Source organism: Eretmochelys imbricata, chromosome 23 (assembly GCF_965152235.1).
Source record: "Eretmochelys imbricata isolate rEreImb1 chromosome 23, rEreImb1.hap1, whole genome shotgun sequence".
In the NCBI taxonomy this organism is placed as follows: Eukaryota; Metazoa; Chordata; order Testudines; family Cheloniidae; genus Eretmochelys; species Eretmochelys imbricata.
Window position 1 is genome coordinate 16,431,838 of NC_135594.1, and position 15,586 is coordinate 16,447,423.

Below are 15,586 nucleotides of genomic sequence, written 5' to 3' on the forward strand. Positions count from 1 at the left end.
TCCTACGGCGGCTCCTCCAGCCCCTGGGTCGGTTTCCTTGCCCGTCTCTGCACCGTTCCCAATTCGAACAGAGCTCTCTGGAGCCGGGGCGCCCAGCGGGCCAGGGCTGGGGGGCCCGGGGACATTCCCTGGCTGATTCCCCAGCCCTGTCCTAGACGCCAAGGTCTCCTGTGGGAGTGGGAGCCGTGGATTCAGGACCCCGCCCTCCGCCACTGCGCAGCCCCCCCCGCTTGCCCCACAACTCTGTGACCCCTCCCTCACGCCCCCACTCTGCAGGCCTCCCCTTTCGCCCCACAGCTCTGGAGGGGGGGATACCGCTGTGTCGGGGGGGGGTGTCTCTCTCTGACCCTGCTCCCCCCTGCAGGCTCCGGGACCTTCTCCTACGATTCCTTCCTGGAGGGGCGGCTGGAGGCCAAGCGCCGGGATCACACCTACCGCGTCTTCAAGACGGTGACGCGCCGGGCGGCCGCCTTCCCCTTCGCCCGGGCGGCCGCGGGCCCCGAGGTCTCAGTCTGGTGCAGCAACGACTACCTGGGCATGAGCCGCCACCCGCGGGTGCTGCAGGCTGCCATGTGAGAGGGTGCCCCTCACTCCCGACCCGCAGCCCCTGCCCCCCGGGCCCCTCACTCCCGACCCGCAGCCCCTGCCCCCCAGCCCTGCCGGTGCCCCTCACTCCCGACCCGCAGCCCCTGCCCCCCCAGCCCTGCCGGTGCCCCCCACTCCCGACCCGCAGCCCCTGCCCCCCAGCCCTGCCGATGCCCCTCACTCCCGACCCACAGCCCCTGCCCCCCCAGCCCTGCCGGTGCCCCTCACTCCCGACCCGCAGCCCCTGCCCCCCCAGCCCTGCCGGTGCCCCTCACTCCCGACCCGCAGCCCCTGCCCCCCAGCCCTGCCGGTGCCCCTCACTCCCGACCCGCAGCCCCTGCCCCCCCAACCCCTCACTCCCGACCCGCAGCCCCTGCCCCCCAGCCCTGCCGGTGCCCCTCACTCCCGACCCGCAGCCCCTGCCCCCCGGGCCCCTCACTCCCAACCCGCAGCCCCTGCCCCCTCAGCCCTGCCGGTGCCCCTCACTCCCGACCCGCAGCCCCTGCCCCCCAGCCCTGGCGGTGCCCCTCACTCCCGACCCGCAGCCCCTGTTAGCCCAGCCCTGGCCCCCCCACAGCGCTGCCGGTGCCCCTCACTCCCGACCCGCAGCCCCTGCCCCCCCAGCCCTGCCGGTGCCCCTCACTCCCGACCCGCAGCCCCTGCCCCCCGGGCCCCTCACTCCCAACCCGCAGCCCCTGCCCCCCAGCCCTGGCGGTGCCCCTCACTCCCGACCCGCAGCCCCTGTTAGCCCAGCCCTGGCCCCCCCAAAGCGCTGCCGGTGCCCCTCACTCCCGACCCGCAGCCCCTGCCCCCCCAGCCCTGCCGGTGCCCCTCACTCCCGACCCGCAGCCCCTGCCCCCCGGGCCCCTCACTCCCAACCCGCAGCCCCTGCCCCCCAGCCCTGGCGGTGCCCCTCACTCCCGACCCGCAGCCCCTGTTAGCCCAGCCCTGGCCCCCCCACAGCGCTGCCGGTGCCCCTCACTCCCGACCCGCAGCCCCTGCCCCCCCAGCCCCGCCGGTGCCCCTCACTCCTGACCCACAGCCCCTGCCCCCCAGCCCTGCCGGTGCCCCTCACTCCCGACCCGCAGCCCCTGCCCCCCAGCCCTGCCGGTGCCCCTCACTCCCGACCCGCAGCCCCTGTTAGCCCAGCCCTGGCCCCCCCACAGCGCTGCCGGTGCCCCTCACACCCGACCCGCAGCGCCTGCCCCCCAGCCCTGCCGGTGCCCCTCACTCCCGACCCGCAGGCCCTGTTAGCCCAGCCCTGGCCCCCCCACAGCGCTGCCGGTGCCCCTCACTCCCGACCCGCAGCCCCTGCCCCCCCAGCCCTGCTGGTGCCCCTCACTCCCGACCTGCAGACCCTGCTAGCCCAGCCCTGTATGCTGACCCATCTCTCCCCTTTAGGGACGCCCTGCAGCACCATGGCTTGGGGGCTGGGGGCACCAGGAACATCTCGGGCACCAGCCAGTACCACGTGGACCTGGAGCGGGAGCTGGCCCAGCTCCATCGCAAAGACGCTGCCTTGTTATTCTCCTCCTGCTACGTTGCCAACGACTCTACCCTCTTCACCCTGGCCAGGATGATGCCCGGTACCCGGACGCCTGGGTTCTCTCCCTGGCTTTGGGAGGGGAATGGGGTCTAGTGGTTACAGTGGGGGGGGGGGCCTGGGAGCTTGGACTCCTGGGTTCTCTCCCTGGTTTTGGGAGGGGAATGGGGTCTAGTGGTTACAGTGCGGGGGTGGGACTGGGAGCCTGGACTCCTGGGTTCTCTCCCTGGCTTTGGGAGGGGAGTGGAGTCTGGGGTTTAGCACGGGGGTGGGCGGGGAGCCAGGATGCCTGGGTTCATTTCCCAGCTCTGGGAGGGGACCAGGACGCCTGGGTTCTGGTCACAGCACTAACCCACCCCCCTCTAGGCTGTGAGATCTTCTCAGACGCGGGGAATCATGCCTCCATGATCCAGGGCATCCGCAACAGCGGGGTCCCCAAGCACGTCTTCCGGCACAACGACCCCCAGCACCTGGCCCAGCTTCTGGGCCACAGCCCCCCCGGCATCCCCAAGATTGTGGCCTTCGAGACCGTGCACTCCATGGACGGTAGGGACCCCCTGCCCTGCCCCCCCACAGTCCCACCCCTCCCCCCACATCCCAGGGACACCCCCCACAACTGCTCCCTCTCCCCCCGCAGGTGGGATCTGCCCCCTGGAGGAGCTGTGTGACGTGGCCCACGCACATGGCGCCCTCACCTTCGTGGACGAGGTTCACGCTGTGGGGCTGTACGGCGCCCATGGGGCAGGCATCGGGGAGCGTGACGGGGTGCTGGGCAAGGTCGACATCGTCTCCGGCACCCTGGGTGAGTCGGCAGGGGGGCGGGCGCTGGGGGGCTGGGCAGGAGGGCACTCTCCCTTGGCAGTCAGTGCTGGGCACTGGGGGGCGCTGTGGGGCAGGGAGCAGGGCAGAGGGCAGTGTCCCCTGACGCAGGGCTGGGCACTAGGGGGTGCCATGATGTGGGTGTCTGGGCCGGGGGCACTGGCAGGCAGGGTGGGCATTAGCAGGTGCTGTGATGTGGGGGGTTCTCCCCGGAAGGCAGGGCCGGGCACTGAGGGGCTTTGTGATGTGGGGGGCTGGGCAGGGGAGTGCCATGGTGCATGGTGGGGGGCTGGGTGCTGTGTGGGGCTGGCCAGGGGGCACCGTCTCACCCCACTCCCCCCCGTCCCCAGGGAAGGCCTTCGGCTGCGTGGGGGGGTACATCGCCAGCACGGCCGCCCTGGTGGACACGGTTCGCTCCTACGCGGCCGGCTTCATCTTCACCACCTCGCTGCCCCCGCCGGTGCTGGCGGGCGCCCTGGCCTCGCTGCGGGTGCTGGCGGGGCCCGAGGGCCGGGGGCTGCGCCGGGCCCAGCAGCGCAACGTCAAGCACCTGCGGCAGCTGCTGATGGACGCCGGGCTGCCCCTCGTCAACTGCCCCAGCCACATCATCCCCATCCGGGTACGGCCGGACGCCTGGGTCCTCGGGGATGGGGGTTGGGTTGAGCAGGGACGTGCTGGGAGCCAGGACGCCTGGGTTCTCTCCTCAGCTCTGGGTGGGGAGCAGGGTCTAGTGGTTAGAGCTGGGGGGGGCAGGGAGCCAGGACTCCTGGGTTCTCTGCCTGGCTCTGGGAGGAGAGCAGGGTCTAGTGGTTAGAGCTGGGGGGGGGCAGGGTGCCAGGACGCCTGGGTTCTCTCCTCAGCTCTGGGAGGGGAGCAGGGTCTAGTGGTTAGAACTGGGGGGGGCGGGGAGCCAGGACTCCTGGGTTCTCTCCTCAGCTCTGGGAGGGGAGCAGGGTCTAGTGGTTAGAACTGGGGGGGGGCGGGGAGCCAGGACTCCTGGGTTCTCTCCCTGGCTCTGGGAGAAGAGCAGGGTCTAGTGGTTAGAGCTGGGGGGCCAGGGAGCCAGGATTCATGGGTTCTCTCCCTGGCTCTGGGAGGAGAGCAGGGTCTAGTGGTTAGAGCTGGGGGGGGCGGGGAGCCGGTACACCAGGAGGGGAGCGGGGCCTAGTGGGTTGGAGGTGTCTCTGTGTGTGGGGGGGGGTGTGGGAGGGAGGGGCTGTTTCCCCGACTCCTGGGTCCCACCCTTGTCTCTCCGGCTCCCCCCACAGGTGGGCGACGCGGCCCTGAACTCCCGGCTCTGCGACCTTCTCCTGTCCCAACATGGCATCTATGTCCAGGCCATCAACTACCCCACGGTGCCCCGGGGCGAGGAGCTGCTGCGCCTGGCGCCCTCCCCCCACCACACGCCCCCCATGATGGACTACTTCGTGGGTGAGGGCAGTGGGCTGGGAGCAGGGGATGGGCCAGCTGGAGCTGGGGGGGTCAAACGGGAGGGAGGTGGGGGCTGGGAGGGGCCATATGGGGGGGCAGTAGGTGAGGGATGGAGGTCCCATGGGGGAGGGGAGATTAGGGGCAGCCGGGGGGGGCTGGGGTCGGAGGTCAGGGTCCCGTGCCAGTCCCCTCCTACAGCTGGTGCAGTGAGGGGATGGACGGGTACCTGGGGGGGGCACAGAGGTCTCACCCCATCTCTCCCCCCCCAGAGCGGCTTGTGCAGGGCTGGCATGCCGTGGGGCTCCCCCTGCAGCCCCCCGCGTCCTCCGCCTGCCACTTCTGCCAGCGGCCCCTGCACTTCGCCCTCATGAGCGAGTGGGAGCGGGATTCCTTCGGCAGCCTGGGGGCCCAGTGCGTCACCAGCACTGCGTGAGCCCGGACGGACCCCCCCCCGCGCGGGACGGACCCCGGGGCGCGACCTGGCCAGGGCTCAAAATAAAGCACCTCAGCTTGTGTCCGTGTCCCTGACTGCGTGGAACCCAGGCGTCCGGGCACCCATCTCCGCCACTGCTCCTCTCCCAAAGCCGGGAAAAGAACCCCGGCGTCCGGGCTCCCAGCCCCGCCCCCGCTGTCACCCATGGAATCCTGGGCCGGCTCTTCCCCCACCATGTGGGCCCCTGGGCGCCCTGCCTGGTGGGGGGGCTGGGGGAGCGGGGCTAGCCCGGGTGCTCCAGCCTCCCTTGGCTCTGGGCTGGGGGGAGGAGAATGGGGGTGGCGCTGGTGTGGGAGTGAAGGCCCGAGGGGGGTGGCCAGTGGGATCTAGCGGCCCCATGTGACAGGGTGGGGAAGATAATCATGGTTGCACTTGGCCATGGGGCAGCCCCATGGTGCTGGGGGGGGGAGGCTGTGTGTGGGAAGTGTTGGTCCTGGTTAGGTGAAGGGGGGGATGGTGTTTCCCATCTTGCTCGCTCTCTGCCCCCCACCTGCTCCAGAGCCAGGCTGCCCCCCCGCCCCCGCTTGCCAATGAAAGCACATTTAGTTGGGGGAGGGGCTGGCTCAATGAACCACAGCCCCCCCCCTGAAGTCTTCAGGCACTCACGGTACCAGCCCCCCCACCCCAATCAGCAGCTCGGGGACAGGGGCTCATCAGCGGGGCTGGGAGGATTGCGGGGGGGGGGGGGGTTTAAAAATTTTTTACATGTTGCAGTTGCTGGTATTAAGTTCTTTTGTGTGTCCCCCCCACCCGCTGGGTGTCCCATGGGTGGGGGGTGGCAGAATTCGGGGGCGCTTCCCTCACCCCCCGATTTCCCCTTTAGTGTCTGAGTCATAGAGGTAAGGGGGGGTTCTACTGCGTCATGAATATCGGGGTCCCCCCACCAGCACCTAGACTCACAGATGATCGGGGTGGAAGGGACCCCAGGAGGTTCTAGTCCAACCCCCTGCTCAGAGCAGGACCAGCCCCAACTAAATCATCCCGGCCAGGGCTTGGTCCAGCCAGGCCTTAAACCCTCCAAGGATGGGGATTCCCCCACCGCCCTAGGGAACCCACTCCCGGGCTTCCCCCCCTCCCAGGGAACCCCCTCCTTAGGAAACCGTGTTTCCTAATATCCCACCTAGACCCCCCCCACTGCAACTCGAGGCCATGGCTCCTTGTTCGGCCCCCGCTGAGACCAGCCGAGCGCCATCCTCTTGGGGACCCCCCTTCACTGGCTACTGTCAACCCCCCGCTTCTCGTCTGCAGACGAGATAACCCCAGCCCCCTCAGCCCCTCCTCGTGACCCTCAGCCATGTGCCCCGGCCCCCTGATCATTTCCGTTGCCCCCCGCTGGACTCTCCGATTTGTCCACATCCCTTCTGTCGTGGGGGGCCCAAAGCTGGACGCAGGACTCCAGACAAGGCCCCCCGAAAAGAGGGGAACGATCCTGCCCCTCGATCGGCTGGCAACGCTCCTACTAATGCAGCCCCATGTGCCCTTGGCCAGCTCGCTTGCCACCCCCCAGATTGGAGCATCCGGCTCCCCCCCCCAGCACGTGGGGCTGGGGGGGGGGCTCCTGCCTCCCTCAGTTGGAAAACAACTTTATTTTCTATAAAACTTTCTTTTTGGGCAAAGAAGAAAAAAAGCCCAAGGGGGGGACGGTTCCGTGATCCTCCCTCCAGCGGACTGTGCCCCCCCAGGTGGGGGGGCTCCCTGCTCACGGAGGGGGGCACAAGGCAGGGTTTAAATGACATGGCAGTAATTAGTCCATTGGGTCTTTTATGGGGGTGACTTTTGCTTCCCCCCCTTCTGCCCTCCCAGCAGACATAGCCCGGGGGGGGGGGGGGGCTGTTAAAACCCCTTTGTGGAGGTTACAGACTCATAGCTGTGGCCAAGGCAGCCCCCCCCCCCGGGTCTTTCGCATTGTACTGGGGGGGAATCAGGTGACTTGGTCACATGACCAGCCCCACAGGTGGGTCCTGACGGGCGTCCTCCGAGCCCCCGCCCCATTAGCTCCTGCCCCCCCTTGCTCTCTGTCTCTGACCCCCCCCCCCCATTGGGGAGGGTCGCCCCAACACGGCAGGGACGGGGGAGGAGCAACTGGGCGCCGGCCGGACGCCTGGGTTCCGCTCCCCGCCCCCGCTGAGTCCGTCTGGCCAGGGAGCCGAGCCGGGCCGGGCCGGGCCGGGCCGGCGGACGCTGCTGGAGGCTGGGGCAAGCGCTGGGTGGAGCCATCGGCATCTGGACCCCCCTCTGACCCCCGCCCCCCGAGTGAGTGAGAACCCAGGCGTCCGTGCTCCCCTCGGACTCCAACCCACAAGACGCCACTCCCAGAGAACCCAGGCGTCCGGGCCTTACCCCTGAGACGCAGGTGTGGGGGGATGGGGAACAGGTACTGGGGGTGATGAACGGGGCGCGGGGGACTTGGATAGCAAGGGGTGGGTACTGGGGGGGGCCTGTGCGGTCGCGGGGAGGGGAAGCAAGAGGGGCCCACGCCCCTGCCGCCCTCCAGGTCTGGGTCTATGTTCTAGTCTTGGGGGGGAGGCCCTTGGGGGCCGGGTGGATTAAAGGCCTGGGGGGGGGGCGGGAGGAGTGGAGGGCTGAGCAGGGCAGGGGCTGTGGTCCCTGGTGGCTGCCACAAGGTGAGGCGATGCAGAGATGGGGTGGGGGGCTGGGACTCCTGGGTTCTCTCCCGGGCTCTGGGAGGGGAGCTGGGGGGCTGGCAGCCAGGACTCCTGGGTTCTCTCCCCGGCTCTGGGAGGGGAGTTGGGGGGGCTGGCAGCCAGGACTCCTGGGTTCTCTCCCCGGCTCTGGGAGGGGAGTTGGGGGGGAGGGGCTGGCAGCCAGGACTCCTGGGTTCTCTCCCCAGCTCTGGGGGGGGGGAGTGGGGGGCTAGTGGGTTAGACCAGTGGCCCCTGGGGGTACTCAGAGGTCTTCCAGGGGGTCCATCAACTTCTCTAGAGATTTGCCTGGTTCAGTGGTTCCCAAACTGGTGGCCGTGAAATGCTCGGGGGGGTTCTCAGGGAAACCCCCCCCCAACGGGGGACAGACAGAGCTGTCCCTGGGCCCCCCAGCCCGGAGCCCCTGGACTTCCAAGAGCCGAGCCGCCCGAAGCCGGCTTCTCTCTCCGAGGCGATTATTCTGCTGCTTTTAAAGCGAAGGAGGCAGCTGGGCTTGGTCCTAAAATGATGCGGCTGAAGAAGGGCGAGTTGGCGCCTCGCTGTCCGCTGGGTTTAGCCCGGGCGGCTCAAGACCCGAATTCTCTGAGCTGGCGCCTAAATCCCTCTGAGCTGGCGCCTAAATCCCTTCCGGCGGTTGGAGGGGCCCGGCGCCTGCTGCCCTTTTCCTCACCTAGAAAGGGGCGCCCTAAACCCGAGGGTCCGTTCCCGAGAGCCCGGCTTTGATCGTCCCTGCTCGGGCCGAGGAGACACGTTCCCCGGGAGGGGGGTGCCCGGCAGACTGACAGGGGGGTGCCCGGGTAGTTACGGGGGGGGGCAGACTGACAGGGGGGTGCCCGGGTAGTTACGGGGGGGGGGCAGACTGACAGGGGGGTGCCCGGGTAGTTACGGGGGGGGCAGACTGACAGGGGAGTGCCCGGGTTGTTACGGGGGGGGGCAGACTGACAGGGGAGTGCCCGGGTAGTTACGGGGGGGGGCAGACTGACAGGGGGGTGCCCGGGTAGTTACGGGGGGGGGCAGACTGACAGGGGAGTGCCCGGGTTGTTACGGGGGGGGGCAGACTGACAGGGGAGTGCCCGGGTTGTTACGGGGGGGGGCAGACTGACAGGGGGGCCCGGGTTGTTACGGGGGGGGGCAGACTGACAGGGGAGTGCCCGGGTAGTTACGGGGGGGCAGACTGACAGGGGGGTGCCCGGGTTGTTACGGGGGGGGGGCAGACTGACAGGGGAGTGCCCGGGTAGTTACGGGGGGGCAGACTGACAGGGGAGTGCCCGGGTAGTTACGGGGGGGGGCAGACTGACAGGGGGGTGCCCGGGTAGTTACGGGGGGGGGCAGACTGACAGGGGAGTGCCCGGGTTGTTACGGGGGGGGGCAGACTGACAGGGGAGTGCCCGGGTTGTTACGGGGGGGGGCAGACTGACAGGGGGGCCCGGGTTGTTACGGGGGGGGGCAGACTGACAGGGGAGTGCCCGGGTAGTTACGGGGGGGCAGACTGACAGGGGGGTGCCCGGGTTGTTACGGGGGGGGGGCAGACTGACAGGGGAGTGCCCGGGTAGTTACGGGGGGGCAGACTGACAGGGGAGTGCCCGGGTAGTTACGGGGGGGGGCAGACTGACAGGGGGGTGCCCGGGTTGTTACGGGGGGGCAGACTGACAGGGGGGTGCCCGGGTAGTTACGGGGGGGGGGCAGACTGACAGGGGAGGGCCCGGGTTGTTACGGGGGGGGGCAGACTGACAGGGGGGCCCGGGTTGTTACGGGGGGGGGCAGACTGACAGGGGAGTGCCCGGGTAGTTACGGGGGGGGGCAGACTGACAGGGGGGTGCCCGGGTAGTTACGGGAGGGGGCAGACTGGCAGGGGGGGCCCGGGTTGTTACGGGGGGGGGGCAGACTGACAGGGGAGTGCCCGGGTTGTTACGGGGGGGGGCAGACTGACAGGGGGGTGCCCGGGTAGTTACGGGGGGGGCAGACTGACAGGGGAGTGCCCGGGTAGTTACGGGGGGGGGGCAGACTGACAGGGGAGGGCCCGGGTTGTTACGGGGGGGGGCAGACTGACAGGGGGGCCCGGGTTGTTACGGGGGGGGGCAGACTGACAGGGGGGCCCGGGTAGTTACGGGGGGGGGCAGACTGACAGGGGGGCCCGGGTTGTTACGGGGGGGGGGCAGACTGACAGGGGGTGCCCGGGTAGTTACGGGGGGGGCAGACTGACAGGGGGGTGCCCGGGTAGTTACGGGGGGGGCAGACTGACAGGGGGGTGCCCGGGTTGTTACGGGGGGGACCCCCCCCCATGTACAGCGCAGCCCTAGGGTGCAAACGTCCCTGGGGGGCGGGGGTCCTTCAGCCCCGAGGCAGGAAAAGTTCTGGGCACAATATTTCGAGCTCCGGCCAGTCCCAGGCCGCCCGCCGGGCAGGGGGGACCCGGGACCACCCTCCGCCCCCAGGCTCGGCGGTGGGGCAAGCCCCAGAATCGCTGGGCGGGGCGGGGGGCCTATATAAGACCCTCGGACGCCACCTGGCGGCCGCGCTAGTGAACCGCGCCCTCCCGGCAGAAGGGCGCATGCGCGGCTCGTCCGGCCGCCCCATTGGCCGGTCTGCGGCGCGGCGGGCTATAAAGCCGGGCGCGGCCCCCGCGCGGGGAGCGGCGGCTGCTGCTGCATCCGGAGCAGGGGGCTGCAGGGAGCGGCCGGGGCCGGGGCCGGGCTGCGGGACCCAGGCGTCCGGGGGTGCTGGTCTGGCTGGGCGCCGGGCGGACCGGACCGAGCTCTGCCCTGGGCCTGCCTGGCTCTCGCTGCAGCGTCCAAATCGGTGAATAAAGAGACAGTGTGAACACGCCCTTAAACAGCGCCAAGGGCTGGACATGACCCACCCTTTGGAGGGCTGAGTCTGCAGGTGTCCCTGTTTGCGTCCGGTCGCTGCCCCCCAGCCCCTTTTGAGCGGAGTAGCAGCCTCCATCGGGATTCTCAGAGTGTCCTTGTGGAGCCTCCTCCGATTTCTTTTAGAATATCAGGGTTGGAAGGGACCTCAGCTAAGCCAGAGGGTGCTGCACCCCAACTTCGCAGCCAGGTGAGCCAGAGTTCCTTTGTTCTCCAACCCTTCAGCTCAGGCCATCAGTGGCCAGGAAACGGGGTGTCGGCCATTCTCTGTGTCCAGACCCCTGCCCACACCTGCCCTCTAGGGCTCATTATACCCAGTGACCTGGGGACGGTCGATAGCACTCGCAGGCTGCATGTGGGAAGGTTTCCACTTGGTTATAGCACAGAAATTCTGCTCTTACCCTCTTTACCTAGGGCTTCCCTTACATCCAGAATCACCTCTGGCCCATCAGGCGGATTCCTACACAGTCCCCTTTCAGGCAAACTGACAGACTTCCTAGATAAAAGATTAGAAGCATTCTCCTTCCCTTTGCCACATACAGAATCTTTTCCTTCTTGCTACAGGTTTCCACACCCTCATTAGGTAACACAATCACATCACCTTCATGCTCTCCTTGTGCCCTGGCTAGGATCTCTAACTGGATGTGACCTAGTTAAATATGGAGGGAGCTACCCTGATCTCCAAGCAGTGGCACGTTTCCTTCACTGCAGCCAAGAGCCAGCGAGAGTCCCCAAGGGGGCAGGGAACCTGACCAAAGAGACACAGTCACCCAACAACCAGCCAGTCCCAGCCCCATCCCTCCTGGGACCAGTCCGCTCGGCCCTGTCAACCATCTGGCAAAGTCCCTGTCTGCAGGACACACAGCTCACCCAGCTTCCTGCCCCCCAACTCCGCAGTCACACATGACTCTCAGCCAGCAACACAGAGGTTTATTAGTGGTCTACTCATGTCCCAGCCAGCCCCCAACTGAAACTCCCTCCAGCCCCTCCTCCTCCTCTGGGCTTTGCTCCTTTCCTGGGCCAGCTTGTCCCTTGATTCCTTTGTTCTCCAACCCTTCAGCACCCTGTGTCTGCTGGCAATGCCCCTACTTGAACCTCAGTTCAGGAACCTCATCAGTATTAGGCTAGTGCCCATCTTTAAAAAAAGGGAAGAAGCCAGTGGACATAGAATATCAGGGTTGGAAGGGACCTCGCAGGAAGGAGATTCTGAACCCCCTTTCATCTTCTCTTCTGCAGACTAAAAAAGGGAAGAAAATACTAATGAGGTTCCTGAACTGAGAAGGCCAATGGCATTTTGGACTAAGTAGGGGCATTGCCAGCAGACACTCATGAGAGGATTGGGGGGGAAGGGATAGCTCAGTGGTTTCGAGCGTTGGCCTGCTAAACCCAGGGTTGTGAGTTCAATCCTTGAGCGGGCCATTTAGGAATCTGGGGCAAAAATTGGGGATTGGCCCTGCTTTGAGCAGGGGGTTGGACTAATGACCTCCTGAGGTCCCGTCCAACCCTGATATTCTATGATTCTAAAAGAAATCGGATGAGGTTCAACAAGGGCAACCCAAGAAGGCCAATGGCATAAAAGCCCTGGCTGGGATGAAACCTGATATTCAAGCAGGCACCTTTGCAGCCATCAGTGCCCCGGAAGAGCTGGGGAGAGAACCCTGGCTTCCCCCACAAACAATGACACCAACCCAGTGTCTTTCATCTTCTTTATTTATAAAAATAGACGGAGTTTCCCCTTCTGTACATGCCCAGCACCCTGGTGAGTTTAGACCATATTGGGGTGGCAAACCCAGGAATCCGGGCTCCCAGGTTCCTATGCACGGGGGTTGGTGTGGTGTGTGGAATTCCTACAGGAATGATTTGAGGAAAAAGAAAAGAAACAAAACCCACACATTCAGCGCCCCTTGCTGGCCCAGCGGAAGAAGTCGCAGCGGGCGCGGGGGTCGCTGGGGCGCCCAGGGGGCTGGGCGCACACGTAGAAACGCCGCCCACGGTTGGGGCCCGGTTTGCGGACGGTGCGCAGGGCACAGGGCTGCCCATGGGCCGGGCAGCAGGGTGGGGGGGCCGGGCCGGGCAGCACTGCACGCCAGCGGGCCGTGCAGCTGTCCTGGGTGCCTGCTGCCTGCCCCATCATCAGCTCCCTGGGCACCAAGCCATTGCAGGGCTCCCGTTGTCCACCCTGCCCTGGTGCATCATGGGCCATCTCCTGTGTCCTGTGCCCTGGGGCATCCTGGGCCAGCTCTTGTCCGCGCTGGCCCTGTGAGGCTCTGAAGTAGCTCAGCAGGTCCCCTTGCCCCCTGGGTGGGCGTCTCCCCCTCTGTGTGGAGCTACCCCTCCCCGCCCCGGCCGCCTGACACGTCGCGCCCGCTCCCCGCTCCACCCTGACCAAAAAGCGGCTGAGCTTCTGCTGGGTGCCGGCGAATTCAGGCATGTGGCGGGTGCAGAGCGGGGGGCAGCGGCGCGCCGGCAGGAAGGTGGCCGCCAGCTCGGCCAGCACGGGGCAGTGGTCGGAGCCGGGCACCTCGGGCAGGACGCGGGCGTCCCGCAGCTCGGCCAGCGCCAGGGCCCGGTCAGCCAGGACGTAGTCTAGCCGTGTGCCGTAGTTGGTGAGCCGGGCGCCGGTGTCGATGCGCCAGCAGGTGAAGGCATAGGGCTGGCTGGGGTGCAGGAGGCGGAAGGTGTCGACGAAGAGCCCCTGCCCGGGGGGCCCGTCTGGCACCCATAGGAACCCATCCAGCCAGCGCCGGCCTGGGTGCTCCTGGAATGCTTCCTGGGGGAAGGAGAGGGGAGAGTCAGTATTCTGGAGAACCCAGGAGTCCTGGCTCCCTCTACACCCCACTCCCCTCCCTGAGCTGGGGAGAGAACCCAGGCGGCCTGGCTCCCCACTAACCCCCCCAGATTAGAGGGGGGACCCCCCTGGGCACTAACCAGGTCCCCGGGCTCGCAGTGGTCGATGGGCCGATGCGATGTGTTAATGTCCCCCAAGATCACAACGTGGCTGGAAGACAAAAAACAGGGCCGGGGGTCAGGGGTCTGGAGGGAGGAGCCCAGGCAGTGAGAGGATGGGGAGGTCACTAGTCCCAGGAGGGGCTCTGAAGGGTGGTAGTGGAGAGACAAGAACTGGGTGGGGCTATGGGGAGGGGAGGGGCCTGGATCCTCCAGGAGATGTGCGGGTGGCCTGGACCCTCTGGCTTTGAGAGGTGCTTGGGTTTGGGTTGAGGGGGAGGTCAGGGGAGATTGAGGGGAATACGAACCCCGTCTCTCAGCAGCGCCTCGGCCCAGGTAGGGAGGTGTTGTGGATTGGGGGGGCAGGGTACCTACCCCCCATCTCTCAGCAATGCCTCGGCCCGGCCCTGCAGCAGGCGGTAGAAGGATGCCTGGTAGGCGGCGCGCTCGGGGCGCTGGGGGTCGGCCCGGGGGCAGTACACGTTGATCACCGTCAGCGTGGTCTCCTGCTGTGCTGAGGTGCTGCGGGGGAGTGCAGAAAACACGTGTGCGGGGGGAGGGGGTCAGGCTGGCATCTGCTCCCCCTGGCCCCAGCATTTGGCAACAACCATCCCCCCTCACCTGGCCCCCTGCCCCTCCCAACCCAGCACTCTGTGGGCACCTGCCCCACAGCTCCTCACCCCACAATCCTCAGGGACAATACCCCGTGGCCCCCAGGGGTCCCCACGCCCCTCACCGTATGCGGTGGTGGGTGATCACCGCGCGCCCCTCGCTGTCCAGCGCCTTCAGCTCTTCGGGTGTGAAGGCCCCTAGGTCTCCGTAACACCCCACGGCACCGCCCTCCCCAGGCTGGGCCAGGAGCCCAGAGAGCCCCTCCTCCGCTGCCAGCGGGGTGGCACTGTCCTTACAGAAGGTCGCCACACCTGATAGAGGGGAGAGAGAGAACCCAGGAGTGCGGTGCCAGCCCCAGCTCTGGAGGGGCGGGTGTCTAGTGATTGGGGGGGGGGGGTGTACTGGAAGCCAGGACGCCTGGGTCCAAAGCCCCCCCCCCCCGGTTACCTGAGTAGCCGCTCCGGGTGCGGCAGAAGCTGAAGTAGGAGTTGTAGCCATCCACCATGGCCAGTGGCTCCTCCAGCAGGTCCCCTGGGGACACGGGGTCACCGCAGGGTCAGGCTGGGCTCTGCCCCCCTCTCCCCATCGCTCTGGGGGGCAGGTTGGCCTGTCTGGCCCCTTTGACCCCTGACCCCCATCGCTAGCCCTGCCCTTTGTCCTCTACCGCCCCCCCCGCCACCCGCACTTCCCTAGCCATGCCCTTTGACCCCTGCCCTCTGACCCCCTTCCCCTGGCCATGCCCTGTGACCCTCCTTGCCATGCCCTTTGACCCCTTCCCTGTGACCCCCTGACCTTTGACTCCCTTCCCCACGGGACCTCCCACCCCAAGCCCTGCTCTGCTCCGCTCCCTTCCCCTGGCTCCGCCCCTGTGACCCCTGACCCCGCTCACGCGTGACGCGGGTCTCCTGCAGGCAGATCACGTCCCCGCCCAGCGCCCCGAGCCCCGCGGGGCCCGGCCCGGCCCGGAGCCCGGCCACGTTCCAGCTCAGCAGCCGCATCCCACGAGCCCGCCGCGCGGGAACGCCGCCTCCGTCACTTCCGCCCCGCTACGCGTCACTTCCGCCCCGCACCCCGCCCCGGAAGTGATGGTCTGGGAAGCGGACTAGAAACGCTCCGAGCTCCCTCTTCCGAGCCCCGCCCCCTGCTGCCAGAGCCCCGCCCTCATATGGCCACGCCCCATGGGGTAGCCCCTCCCCCTCAGGACCACACCCCTTGCTGGTAACTGAGACTTTATTGGGCTCTCAGGCAGGTTCCTCCCCCATTGCCCCAGGAGGCTCCGCCCCTTTCTCCATCATGCCCCTCCCCCTTCTCTACTGGCTCCTCCCACGTGCAGCTGGCTCCTCCCCTCAGCGCTTCTTCTTCTTGTCCTTGGGGGGGCGGCTCCGGCTGTCGCCCCGGCTCAGGCTGGCACGGGACAGAGACTTCACCAGCGACAGGATCCGGCTGGGCTTCCTGCCTGCAGCCGGGGCAGAGAACGGGGCCGGGCATCAGCCTGCCTGGGGGGCCGGGCGTGTCCCCACTCGGACCCCAGACCGCCCCTTCGCAGAGGGACCCTGGCGGCTCCCGCCGGCACCGCTGACCGGGCTGTTACAAGTCCGGTCGGCGGCGCGGCGGGGAGAAGTCCGGC

General features: G+C 67.7%; 2 protein-coding genes across 2 annotated transcripts; one reads left to right on the plus strand and one right to left on the minus strand.

Moving 5' to 3' along the window:
- Positions 1-364: 364 nt before the first annotated feature.
- Positions 365-4,891, plus strand: ALAS2 (5'-aminolevulinate synthase 2; the record flags this gene model as incomplete). The annotated part of the gene is given in 7 exon segments (XM_077840629.1): positions 365-572; positions 1,987-2,171; positions 2,495-2,674; positions 2,766-2,930; positions 3,298-3,566; positions 4,216-4,378; positions 4,648-4,891. Coding segments are annotated over 7 exon segments (1,334 nt in total), but the record flags the coding sequence as incomplete, so codon positions are not given.
- Positions 4,892-12,295: 7,404 nt separating this feature from the next.
- Positions 12,296-14,998, minus strand: APEX2 (apurinic/apyrimidinic endodeoxyribonuclease 2). The gene is made up of 6 exons (XM_077840626.1): positions 14,849-14,998; positions 14,407-14,490; positions 14,084-14,270; positions 13,723-13,869; positions 13,330-13,399; positions 12,296-13,171 (listed from the first exon to the last, which is right to left on the minus strand). Exons 1-6 carry the CDS (start codon positions 14,955-14,957, stop codon positions 12,296-12,298), a joined length of 1,473 nt encoding a protein of 490 aa, XP_077696752.1. The 5' UTR covers positions 14,958-14,998.
- Between the last annotated feature and the right edge of the window lie 588 nt (positions 14,999-15,586).